The sequence below is a fragment of the Fukomys damarensis genome, unplaced genomic scaffold (genome assembly GCF_012274545.1).
Source record: "Fukomys damarensis isolate Sample0158 unplaced genomic scaffold, DMR_v1.0_HiC HiC_scaffold_39, whole genome shotgun sequence".
Lineage (NCBI taxonomy): Eukaryota > Metazoa > Chordata > Mammalia > Rodentia > Bathyergidae > Fukomys > Fukomys damarensis.
In genome coordinates, this window is record NW_022900951.1 from 109,172,295 (window position 1) to 109,186,261 (window position 13,967).

A 13,967-nucleotide genomic window follows, 5' to 3' on the forward strand; every position below is an offset into this window, starting at 1 on the left:
AAAAAAAAAAAAAAAAAAAAAAAAAAGCAACGCAAGTACTACAGATTGGTCCAGAAGACCAATCATATAAAGGATCTATAAAAGATAGATGAAAAAGAGAAAGGAAAATAACCATGGGCCTGTAGTTCCGAATTTAAAATTCTATACTTAAAATTCTATTTATAGTTGGTAAACTATCAACTCAATATGAGGCCCAAGTAAATATATTTTCAAATAGTCAACAGTTTAGGTCCAGGGATTTAGCTCAGTGGCACCACAAGCCCACAGACCTCAGTTCAATCCCCGGTACCACCAAATAATCAAAAGTTCAAAACTTTGGCCTCACACATCTTTCTTAGGAGCTTACTTAATGATTTACTGCAACAAAATAGATTATAAAAATATAGAGTACACTTAACAACCTTGATATTGTAAAAGCAAAAGTACACTTGATAAGATGACAGAATGTGAGTGGAAAGAAAGCAAAGGAAAGGATAAGAGGACAGAATAACAAATTAATGTCCTTATCAAACATGGAGTACTCTTTTTTTTGTACTAGGGATTGGGATCGAACTCAGTATTTGTGAGGAAGACAGCGGCACCACTGAGCTAAATCCCCAGCCCAGCCATAGAGTTTTAATACCAGGTGAAAGCTGAAGTACTAAGGTACGGTAACTAAAGTTGCAGAGGTTACCAGCGGTAGTAGAGAAACTGATAGTGAGATAAATTTGGGCAAAAGAGACAGAGGAAAAGTAAAGATGGTATAAGTGAGCCATTGCAGCAAAAAAGTCTCCTAAGAAAAAAATTAAATAATACCTATTAAGACAGTACATATACATAGGGAAATACTCAGCAGAACAAAAATAAATTGTAAAGAGGGATAGTGAAACTTGAGAGAAAAGGTTGTTGGTTTTCATCAGAAACCCATCTGTATGTTTTGAAGTACTTCTGTATTTTTATTTCCAGTGTTATATATTTTTTTCAATTTAAAAGGAGTAAGGTCACCCTTCATGTATCTGTGTCCCCTTCTCCAGTGTTTGGCAGAGTTGTAGTCTCGACACCCATCTCCGTTAAGAATCCAGGCTCCTCCTCTTGACTCCTAAGGACTCCAGGGAACCTAGCTCATCACACCTTCTAGCCTTAGGCAGCTGTGCCTGGATAGTCTTTTAGGGTGTATTCTTTGCAGGACTCTCCATATGTCAAGTCTTTGCTGCTCTTCTAATAAAATTCTTCACCCTCTAACATTTAATTACTCTAATTTTCCAGTTGACCTGCTGTGTTTAATGTGACATATAAATTTCTTACATGAATGATAAGATGTTGATGGTCTGATTTATCTTTCAGACATATTAAAACCAACCAATTTTCTGTTCTCAGAAAACTGTGAGTATGGGTGGTAATTACTAATGGCTGACATATTTAAGCTCCAGGGTGACTGTAAAGATATTTTCAATTTAATAGTTTTAAAATGTCATTATTCCACACTGATGAATTTCTACTTGTTAAGTGAAAAACCTCCCAGAATTATTGAAGGTAATGAACATCCTAATATAAGCTTGAGACCTCGGTTATACAAAAACTGACTATAAAATTAAATTATTTCAGTAAAAACTAAAACAAACATAATCCCCAATGCGAACAATGAGATATGAAAACTGAATAAATACAGACACAAGCAGCCTAAGGACATTTTATGAAGAGCACTGGAAATGTCTTCCATAGGACCTACAGTAACATAAATACTTTCGATCTGATTTACTTAGGATTTATATGAAGCTCCAATCATAGCTGTCTCACATGGTGCCATCTCCCCCACCTCTTGCAGTGCAATAATAGTAACTAAACCCAGTAAACACTGGTTGAAAGGACTGGATATTTTTTTAAATTTTTAAAACAGTAAAACAACCATGCAATAGCCCAAGAGGACTATAATTATTCTAATATCAAGTGTCACTTACAGAGGCTGACTTCGTGCCACAGTATCCTCATGTCAATGAGATAGTTTCATTGACTGGACTTCAAATTACCTAACAGAAGCCTTTTTCCCTTTGTTTCTTTCTTTTGCCTTTTTCAGGTTGCTGTCTTCCCTTACTGGATGTTTGGACTGTGGATTTCCTTCATTGCCTAAAGTAGGACGGAATACATAAAGCAATGTAAGGGACTTCAGGGATCGTGCCATTAAAGCACTAACGTTAGCCAGGTCCTGTGTTGTGTGCCTGCAAGTCACAGCACTCAGGAGGCTGAAGCAGAGGGATCATTTCAGTCTAGCAGCTCTAGCTCTTGCTTCTTACTAAAGAAGTTGTGTCCTGTGCCCTGCATCCAACACAGGGCCCAGTATATACGGTAGGCTATCAACTGTCTTATGACTAAAGAAATAATAGCTTAGATATCAGTAACAGAAATTCTTATCCTCGGTAATATAGTAGAGCTTCAGTGTAGCCCTTGAACTCCTAGAAAATTGTTTATGTTTAGTACATGGGCAAAGCGTATTTTTCCAAGACAATGCTATACAATGTCAATAAGATATCAAATTGATCTATGACAAAAAAATGTTAAAACCACTGCTATAGAACAAACACAATGCAGCCCTACAAATAAAATTCTTGGCCTTACAGATGGTACAACCATATGATTCCCCTGGCTCAATGGTAAGGAGCATGCCATACAAAAGGCATACTACCACAGCTCCTACAGGAGTTTTCCACTAACCATTTCCAAAGCATTCACTTCTAAGACACCTCTGTGAAGTCCTTGTATACTTTTGCCTTTCGATATCACAAAGGTTAAGTGTGACAACACATTCTGTAAATGGCATGTAAAGATTGATTTATTAATTTTTAAAGTGATAACATGAAATTGAATATAACACTGAGATTTCAAATCATGTGGCAAATGGAAAATGAATACCATAAACAAGAAGGTAAACTGTGCCCTTTGGCAAGCATTTTGGTCCTCATTTGATTAAGAAAAAAAAACCTCGTATGTCATTTATAAGTGGTTTCTATCCTGTCTACCACCAATTTAGACTTTTACTAAATTGTATACTCAAGATATGGAAGAATCCTTATGGGTTATCTGGGCTAACCTCTCATCCTCCTCAAAGGACCCTTCTATCCCTTTTCAAATTTTGTTGGTGGTACATATCTAGTACCTTACAAGCCTAGCCATTTTTTATTTTTTATTTTAGAGACAGGGTCTTGATTAGTCATTAAGTCGCCCAGGCTGGGCTCAAATTTAAGTCTCTTGCCTCAGCTTCCCAGAGTGCTGGAATGACAGGCATCCACCACCACGCCCAGCTTTACAGAATTTCTGACAACATGTGAATACAGACTGGCTGGACGATGATTCAGTTCTAGACAATGATTCAGAACAACACCAACTTGGTTCATAACTGTCTTCACTGAACTGCCTTATAAAGCAACCTGGAATACAATTTTCTGAAAAAGAACTACAAGTATTTACTACATATTGATTTTCATAAAATCTTTCCAAAAGTAGGATGAGTAATTCAAATGGAAAGACTGTCAAAGAAATTGCAATTAACAAGGGTGATATTTTACTGCAAGCAGTATAGCAATCAGTGTAACAACATTAAAACTAATTGTAGCTTTTAGTGGAAAAGCTGAAATTGGGAACTATTTCTAAACAGCAAACTGGTAGTACATCCACAGAATTAAGGTTGGCTTAATAATTCACTCTCATTACTCATCTCAATATATAAGCCAAACAGTTATTAAATGTCCTCAATCTACTGTATTTCCCTAATAGAACTCAACACTTACTTGCTGAGTTAATGAAGGAGGGAATGATGGTTGTCCAAAGCTGTTACATGACATCTTAAGAAATAATATACTTTTCTCTAAGAGTTATTTTTATTTCCTATCTGGCCAAATGAGTTGCCCAGTTTCACAGAAAACATGTGCCTAAGCCACATCCTTGTGTTTATGCTTTACAGTAACCCTATGGAATGCTGATAAAAGGCTCTGGATCCCTATCCAGACCTCGACAGGAAAGCTATTTTCTACCTTCTAGTTACGTGCTTAGCAAGTATACCCAGAAGCTTCTGAAAAGCTAAATAAACCCTGACTGAATTCAACTGCATACACTCACATCATTCTCCTTTTTCCGTAACACTTCAACTCTAACCCTAATCTAGCTCTGGAAACAAGCATTTACAAAATCTTTGGGTTCTAGAAAAATGGAAGCCCTTCTGCCACAGCAGTAAACATTAATTGGTCTAAGTAATGACAACGTTAACCACCTAATTACATGGCTTTTTTTGTGGGGGGTACTGGGGATCGCACTCAGTTCCTTGCACTTGCAAAGCAGGCGGCAGAACCACTGAGCTCAATCCCCAGCCGGAATTTCTTCATAAGTATTACTGTAGTTACCAAACAGCAGAGTGCCAGAGCATAGTGATGAATTCTTGACCTAGTCCCCTCTCTGAGTTTGGGACTATGGATAGTGTATCTAAGGTCAATATGGTTCCCTTACTCCACCTGTAAAAGGAGTCAATCTGCTGCCCTTGTTTAACTCTCACCTTCCTAAAAATGGGACTTGTGTGTTCTCCAGAGAGAAAATGTGCACAGTGGAATGGAACTAAAAATACATAGCAAAAAATAAAACTCCAATCTCAGCTCTATTACCAACTCTGTGGCCTAAACTTACTAAGTCTTATTGCTTCACTTATACAGTGGGGAGTGATCTTCAAGGGCCTTCCAAGCCTGAACAATATGATCTATGGAGTCAGAGGACTGGAAAGCCCTCAGATGTGGCCTAACTGATCTTTATCACGAATTCAGTATGAAAAAGAAGATAAGTGGTCTTGTGTGTTCACTTCCCAACACTAGATGCAATGCTTCCTTATATGAATATACCCTCTTATCTCCTAAGGCGCCCTGTACTATTTTTTATTTTCAATGTTCACTAAAACAGTGCACTGAATACTCTGTTCAGCAATCAAATATACATGTACAAATGTTAAAAAAAAGGTTTCTATGAAAAACTTCTCCGAAAGGCTTGGATGAAAAAACTGACTAGTATGTGGCGCAACAGGCATTCCTTTTCTGACCTTGAAAAATAATCCATGTTATAATCACGTGTGCATGTCTGTGCACATGTATGTTCAACAGTGCTGACCTACGTTAGTATGATCTGATCAGATGTTTCTCTCATGAATTCCTCTTGGGATGAAGAGCGAAGTTTAACACACAATTCAGCCTAAACATGAACGCAAACTGCTTCTAAGCAAATCAAGATATTTATATAACCTGAATGTAGAATTATTATTCCTTGTTCTTTTATCTCTTGTCTGAATTCAAAGAAATTAATTTTCTGTTCACCGCTTCAGTTCTTCTGGGACATTACCAGGGTAGAAGCAAAAGCAGAGCATCATTATATTGTCAGGTTCTATGGCTGAGTGTGACTAACAGCTACAGTGTTCCAGCCCTGATAATCCAATAAAGCCTCTGTGTATGCAGAACCATATCATACCAGTGCTTCGAAAGAAGTACGTCTACTGCCGTGCTAATATTGGTCAGCAAGCCCTCCCACTTTCCCCCTTAATGCACACCTTACTCTTCGTTAGTGCTCTGCTTCTCTCCTCTGAAGATTCTTACTCCTCTCCTATCCTTGGAAAGACCGAATAAATAGCATTCTACCATTAAAAAAAGATAGATAACAGGAACCAGGTAAACCAATCTTTTGCAAATGTTCTATGTGCAAAGAGGATTAGAGATGAGAAAAGGGAGAAGGGAATGTAATTAGAAATAAGATGAGTTATATACACATACCAGCTCCCCACGATGAATATAATCATTGTATACTGCAAACATACTAACGGAATTTTTTAAATCTAAGTTTTAACAAATGTCGTCACCTTAAGTATCTTATTAGAAAGTGCTTGTAAAAAAAAGATTTTCTAAGGCTTCTCTGTCTAAGCTATACTGCTTTCTCTCCTTCAATTCATGAAACAGATTGAATGATGCTAAGTTGCTTCTCTTAAAAAAACTGTAAGGTCTTTGGAGGAAAATGTTTCCTTTGCCTTGTTTGTTTATATTCTCTGCAGTATCTGGCCTTGTCCTGAGTTTATCTCAAGAATGTAATGTTCTCTGTTTTCTGAGAAAATGTATCTACTTCATTATTTTTTAACTATCAAATGAGACAGAGAAATTGCTACCTCCCCTATGACACCCCTTGTAGATCTTTTATTTCATGACAGTGCACCTCTGTTCACCAATGATCAAACACTGTACTGCAATAAGACTACAGCTTGCCAAGCAGTGGGCTCCAGACACCTAAGACCAGTGTCCCAGGCAGAGGAAAGAGCACAAGCAAAAGCCCTGACGTGAAAAATACTGGCATAGAAATGGAACAAAATGACATTCAGCGCTATCGGAGAATGGGTATCAGAAAAAAAGTATGCGAGACACATGTCAGTTGACCAGCACTACAAAGAACTGGGATACTTATCACCTTTTAAGCACAGCTGTTTTATTGACAGCCCTACAGCTACAGGAGAGGCAGAAATGAGGAGTAAAGGACGAAATCCTGTAGTGTAAAGGAAGTGGGCTTTTTGTTTTGTTGAAGATCAAACGCAAAGACCCACATATCGTGGCAAAGTGCTCTATCAGAGTTGCATCCCAGCCCAAAGGGAGGTTTCTAAAACTCTTAATAGGCGATAAAATTAATCTATTGAATCCCCTATGAAATCAGAAGCAAGACAAAGTGCTAGTTGTTATTTATATTGCCCGTCTTGTTTATTCCAGAAATTCTAGAAAAATTCAAGTGAATAGTAAAAGGATGGAAATTCAAGCCACTGCCTCATCAGCCTCTTATTAATGTGCACTAATCATCAACTATTTTATCTCGATTTTTAAGCAATCCATACCAAGCTCCAACACTGAAAGAGTCACACTAAATCAGACAACAAAAATCTCTTAAATAACCTCACTTTGCCTCCAACAGATCTGCTACTAAAACTATCAAGTTAGTACTCTTCTTCACAACCAGGATAAACTCAACTTTGCCTTGCCATCAGATTATTTTTGTGGTATTTTTGAGGATTTGCATTCAGTAGTATTCTGAACGTCTTTTCCTTTTCTAACAGCCCCTTTAAGATACTGGGGTAGATCAGATCTAAGCCCCATTTTATACTTAAGAAAATTAACGTTCAGGAGCTTAGTAATATGCCAAGTCAAAGATCAGGGAGAGTGGAAGAATTTGATAATATACAGGAAAATAGGCTGAGAAGCAAAAGTGTGTGTGTGTGTGTGTGTGTGTGTGTGTGTGCGTGTGCTTGTTGTGCTGGAAATGGGGTCCATAACCTCAAGAATGCTAGTAAGAACCCTAAGACTGAGCTACAACCCCAGCCCACTGAAGTAAAAATTCACTAATTCTGAGTTCTTAGAAGTCAGCTGGTTCAGACAGGGTAGTAAATGATCTTGACCACCAAGGGAGACAGATGAGAACAGAACAGAAAATAAATCCAGGTCTACATTGCCTTCAGGAGTGTATTTACGGATGAAAGAATCTTTAAATTGCAAAGATCACACACAATGAGTAATGAGGTTAGAAAGACCTGACAACTGAAGAAAGAGAATTAAAGAATCAGAATAGAATGATCCCTATTCTCACCACCCCCCAGAAGCAAAGAAAGCTGAAATGGTTAAGAGGCCTTGGATTCAATTTCCATTAACACAATAAAAAGTAGCACATATTAGAGCTGTAAAGTTTACCATGTCACCAATTAGGAAACAACTCCTTGAAGAGTAACAGAAAAATCTGCATGGATGAAAAAGTCCAGTCGCAGTAGTGTACAACACTAAGAAGACTTACTAGATGATTTTCTAGTGAGGTACTATACATAGGCATATCAAAATTACATGTTTCCACATGGCAGAAGAATTATGGAATAAAGATCCTAAGGAAAGGCACATCAAAAGTGAGACTTGATCATAAAGTCTTTTCCTATACCAATGTCTTCCAGAGTTCTGCCTAACTTATGAACAAATCCTCAGTAGCACGGGAACTAGCAGATAGAATCAACAACTGGGATCTCATCTTACTAAAAAGCTTCTGTACTTCAAAAGAAACCATTAGCAGAACTAAGAGACAATCTACAATGTGGGAAAAAATTTTTACCAGCTGTTCCTCAGACAAAGGACTATTATCAAGGATATATAAAGAACTCAAAACAATCAGTCCCCCCAAATATAAAGATCCGCTTCAAAAATGGGCATCTGAAATGAACAGACATTTCTCAGACAAAGAAGTAAAAGCAGCAAGAAAATATTTGAAAAAATGTTCCACATCACTGGTCATTCGAGAGATGCAGATGAAAACAACACTGAGATTCCACCTCACCCCACAAAGAATGGCTGCTATCAAGAAATCACACAATAACAAATGTTGGCGGGGTTGTGGGGAGAAAGGAACCCTCCTCCATTGTTGGTGGGAGTGCAGACTAGTGCAACCACTATGGAAATCAATATGGAGATACCTCAAAGAGCTTGGACTGGAGGTTCCATTTGACCCAGCCATCCCTCTGCTGGGTATCTTTCCAAGAGAACTAAAAGAATCATATCACAGAGAAGTATGTGCACCCATGTTTATAGCGGCACAGTTTGTAATAGCTAAATCTTGGAAACAACCTATTTGCCCATCCGTTGGAAACTGGATAAAGAAGTTGTGGTTTTTCTATAAAATGGAATATTACTCAGCCATAAAGAGCGAGAGAATAGATTCATTCATAGGAAAATGGATACATATTGAAGATATACTCCTAAGTGAAATAAATAAGTCACACATGTGTAAATACCAAATAGTTTCCCTGATATGAATAATCTGCAACAATGCATAAGATTCTAATAAGATTACTGACATTTAGAAATGGGAAGAAAGGAGCTAAAGGTGTAGGGAAGGTGTGATGGGTAGGGGAAGAACAAAAAGGGAAAACAAAAAAATGTGAGAGAATGAAAAGATGAAAATAAAGTATTTGTAGATGGGGAGGGGAGGAGGGGGTGAAGGGAGGGCAGAGGTAAGGGGAAAAAATGAGAATTAAGACTTGCCATGTAGAGCTACATGATCCCAACAATGAATGTAACTGTACTGTATCCCTAAAATGTACCAATAAACTCAATAAAATTAAAAAAAAAGTGAGACTTGATAAAGAGGAGCCCAAAACAAAGCCAGAGAAAACCAAAGCTTGGAACAAATTTTAGATAGCTCGATGGTATTTATGGAAAAGACACAGGATTTAGTTGAAGAATGAATGCTTATGATAGACATAAAACACATCATTTCAGAAGTGTCATTACAGTGAGACCACAAACAAGATTATGTTCAGGATAAGAAATATATGGGCCATAAAAACAAGGGAAATCAGAGGAAGAAAAAAAACAGACCCTGAAACCTAGCCCAACATAAGAAATTGACAGATTTGTCTTAGTCACTTACCTGTCCGCAATAGAATACCTGACACCTGAAATTGAAAGGAAGAGTGGTTTATTTTGGCTCACAGTTTAAATGGGTCCATCCCATGGTAAGCCAGCTCAAACGCAGTAAGGGCCTGACCAAGGAAAGCTGCTCCTATCATGACAGGAAGTAGACAGAAGGGAGGAGACAAGAATACACCCTTCTAGGTCACACACCCTAGTGACCTATCTCTAAAGGATGCATTCACCAATGTGTACAGATCCCTATGATCCAATCACTTTCCACACACATGAAAATTCTGGGGGATATTTTAGACCTAAGCCATAACATCCACATAAGTAGTTTAAACTTAGATATTCACCTGCCCTTCTGAAAATCAAATTGAGACCACCAGAGAACATGAAATTTTACAGGCAGCAATCATAACTGCTGTTGATGAAGGTGCATCAGAAAGGTTATGTGTGGAATATGGACAGCCGAAGGAAAACTTTCCTATGGAATGTGTTAGAAAACATCACCCTCAGACAGCAACTTATCTGTACAAGTTTGTGCCAAATAACTGCAAACAAATGAGAATTTGAGATGTCACCTATTTACAAGAGTTGTGTTTCACAGGCTCAAGAAAAATTCACTATTGAGACAGGGCTACAAAACTGTACAATTTCAGAAGTACAGAATTTCCAGAGAAACAAAATGAAGGGCTACTTCCCAAATCATCAATTCCTCAACTTTGCAAGAAGGCAATACTTTCTCATATACTCAAATAGGCATTAGTAGCTGCTTTTCCTTTACACTTATTTAGAGTGTCATATTAATAACCCTTATTTCTCTACAATTTTTAGATGCTTTGCTCACATTTTTGTTTTGAGTAATTAGACAATTCAATCTAATTTCAAACGCAACTTTCCACTGAGTAGGTATTTAAAAAGAAATGAATCAAGCAGACCAAATAATTCGTAAAAGTAAAAGGTCCTCAGCTGCTGATCCCCTTATTAATGGGCTGACTATAAATTGTCCCCAAACTATTGCCCCTTGCACTCCTTTCTGTATTGCCCAATTGCACTGGTCTTCTGTGAATTCGTGAATCCTACTTGTGCCACTGGTTCACTACCACTGCTAAGCATGTAGGACTTTGAGCTATCAATTTCCAAGCTGAGAAACTACCAAGAAATTAATATTGAAAATATTTGTAGTGGAGCCCAAATCTCCTTCCTGCATTTTGATGAGTAAAATATTTTTCAGGGATAAAAAATATTATTCTCAGGCCTCAGATAATAAGAAAGACAATGATAAATACTACTTTACCATCCTTTCCTCATATATCTCGTTTACTCAGTCTTTCTGTCACTTGAATAACAGACCAAGAAGGATCATAAGCATTAAGTGTATGGAGTTACCAGCTCTTGCCTAAGAGTTTAAAAAATGGACTACATATCGGTGAGATACATATTCAAATAAAACATTTACAACAATTGACGCTTCTCAACCCATGACTGCCATGAAGAGAACTAAAATTTAAGGTTTCCTCTGATGTCTTCTCTTACTTAAAAATCTTTTTTAGGCATTGTTATTAGCTGAAGCAAACTACAAATCAGACAGTGTGATGACACACTCAAGTTTTAAAAATTAAGTGGCATCACTTTTAATCTCTGAAAGCCTGTGTTCTAAAGCTAAAACCTGCAAGAAGAGGTTGTGTAGAATGTCAAAGCCCTATCTATCTACCTATCATCTATCCATCCATCCACCCATCCATCCATCATCTTCCCTACCACATTGGCCGGCTACATCTTAGGCATATAATTCAAGTCCTCTAAGCCTGTGATGTCCAATGTGATGCCTGTCTAGCTCAAGAAGATTTTAGAACACAGTGGAGTAAGAAAGAGAAAGGTCAGGAAACAATATCTTGAACTTACAATGCCTGTAGACATCTTTCAGCCCAAAGGCCTTTGTTCTCCAGTTTACCTTATCCTCATCATCAGGAGAAGCTCTCCAGTCTCTGCTCACAGAACTCGCCCACCTCTACCACGTGGGTCCCTGAAGGAAGGGGACCATTTCCTATGTCATTCCATTTCTCTTTATCCCTCTTCACCGAGAATCCAAACTCTGTATGTAGTTCTTTCGTCGGAAGGACAGACAAAACAAGTGCAAAGAAAACTGCATCTTAACTCATTTTATCAGTCTCATAATTTTCTGGGCCATTTCCAGCACCAATCTTTTTCTCTACAATTGCAAATTGGTATCATTTCTAGATAAATATGGTAAGAAATGTGGTAACATTAGAAGACTGCGGGACTCCCGGTCCTGTGAGAAAATCTCCTGGAACAATTTGATTCTTTAAACTCTGCCTGGGCAGAAAATAGATAGGAATAAATATATGACACAAGCTTCCATCTCCTGACTGGTTTGCACACCCAATGAGTCATTAGCTAACCTCTACTCTGAAGGGCCCTGAACAGGACTACAGGGAACGCATATACAATCAGTGACCAAGGGTCAGTCTTTTCTGCATCTCTTCTGATGCATTAGAACACCATGCAAAATAGGAGTTCCAACATAGCCTCCATGTGCTATGTATAGTTTACTATGAAATGAGGCAGTAAGCCAACATATTGTTATAGAGTCCAGATTTTATGAAATATTTTATTCCTTGAATCTGCTAAGAAATGGTAAAACAAAATGGCAAGAAAAAGAGAAATGGGTTTTCAGAGTAAGGGCAGTATTTATGTCATTAAAATGTACAACATTATCTTCCACTTTGGGTATCTATCTATATAAAAACAATCCAGCCAAGTCACCAAGAAGCAACATTTAGACATTAGATAGAATTGATTCCTAGACGCAAAGTTCAAGGTAAAGAGGATATGGCAAGGAGCAGACTCGTTAAAAAAAAAGTCAGTACCAGCTCCTTCAGAATACCAATAAACATCAGTTCAGTAAAAGCATTTTTTGTGAAATTTCAGACATCTCCAACCTAACCACATGTACAAACAGATGACAGATTTGTATGGAACAGCTAAAAATGAAAGGAGTGCCAATAGGCAAGTGGAAAGTATTTTTTGCATAATAGAGGAATCAAAATTTTCAATGGGGTGAAGTACACTAAAGATCTCTCCTGATACTGGTTTAGGGGGTTTCTTGATGGCTTGGCTTAACTCAGACAGCTTCTTTACATACGTATTTCAAATAAACAAGCACCTCTCACAGCCAAGACTTTTTTCTTTTGTGGGGCTGGAGATCAAACCCAGGGCTTTCATGTTCTCTGCCACTGAGCTAGTTCCTTGGCCAACAACCAAGACTTTTAACTAGCTCCAATTAACACTCATAAACTGTGAATATCTTCACCTACAGCCATTTTGTTTTTTGAATCAAAAACTGTATATATTGAAATGCTTCTCTTTTATGACTCTCATGTATTCTTACCTGTCAAGAATCTTGAGAAAGGAAGGCACTTAGCAGCCCAGGCACAAACGATGAAATAGGACCTGTTGGGAAGAGACCAAATTTAGAAAAAAATGGTACTCTGAGCAGCAAGCCACATATCCCCTCACACACTGTAAACACTCGTCACTACGGTACTATCTTTCCACCATGTTTCCAGCTGTAATCTCTTGTCCTATATCCTCTCCAGTGAAGCCCTTGCCCAGCCATCTATCACTGTATGAATGGAAGGACCTAAACTAGGAAAGAAGAGCCTCTACTCTCGACTTCGAGCATAAAGCTCAAAGGTCTGCCTTTGGGGAATTTATGGGCCATGAGCCTTGTCCAAGGTACTCCTAGCTACCCAGAATCCTCAGGCAGGATTCCACTAGAGTGGCCTGGAGATTCTGCTTGACTCAGCCATGGGGCAGCAGTCTCATCAGCTCCTTCTAGCCCTTGGGCACAATTTCTTAAATTATGTGTCTGCACAAACACAAAGCAGTGTTTTTGTCCCTTTTGATGCCTCAACTACACCTGCTCTGCTAGGAGGCAAAGTTTGCTCCTAGAAGTGATGCCAGACACTAGCAATGCAATGTGAACAGGACACAGAAAGCCTCTTTCTCACACACATTTGCATCCCCATAGGCAGATCTACAATCTACTCTGCATCAAGCTGTACAAACTGTAACTGTCCCTGTAAGGTTCATTGTCTTTTTACTACTTCTAAATAAGCTGTTACTGAAGCGACCCAATCTGCATGAATAATACAACTTTTTAAATGCTATACCATCTGCTTTTCAGAGCATTAGGTTTTAACAAACATTTAGAAACTTGCAAATAAATTCACTGAATTATTACACCTTTCTGAGGTGATCACATACTACTAGAGCTTGAAAACACAAACTGAAGTCAGATACTTCAATGCCAAAGAACAGACTTACTTACAAAAAACTCATTACAAGTCTCATCAGAAACAATATGGCCATTTTTATAGACTAGCAGTGGTTATGACTCTGTATAGTTGGATTTTTGAGAGATTTTAATACAGTGTCAGAACTGAATCACATCGGCTGATACTGCCCAGCTCTTCCTAAGTTTGCATCCAGCGGTGTTAACATTAGTAGCTTGAAACTGCT

The 13,967-nt window shown here is 38.1% G+C and overlaps 1 protein-coding gene across 1 annotated transcript in view; it reads right to left on the bottom strand.

The window, feature by feature from the left end:
* Positions 1-11,514, bottom strand: part of Usp26 (ubiquitin specific peptidase 26) — a 40,147-nt gene extending 28,633 nt beyond the window's left edge. Inside the window, exon 1 of the mRNA XM_010614313.1 lies at positions 11,328-11,514. Coding sequence (XP_010612615.1) covers positions 11,328-11,342 — 15 coding nt within the window. The 5' untranslated portion in view covers positions 11,343-11,514. The remainder of the gene's footprint in view (positions 1-11,327) is intronic.
* Between the last annotated feature and the right edge of the window lie 2,453 nt (positions 11,515-13,967).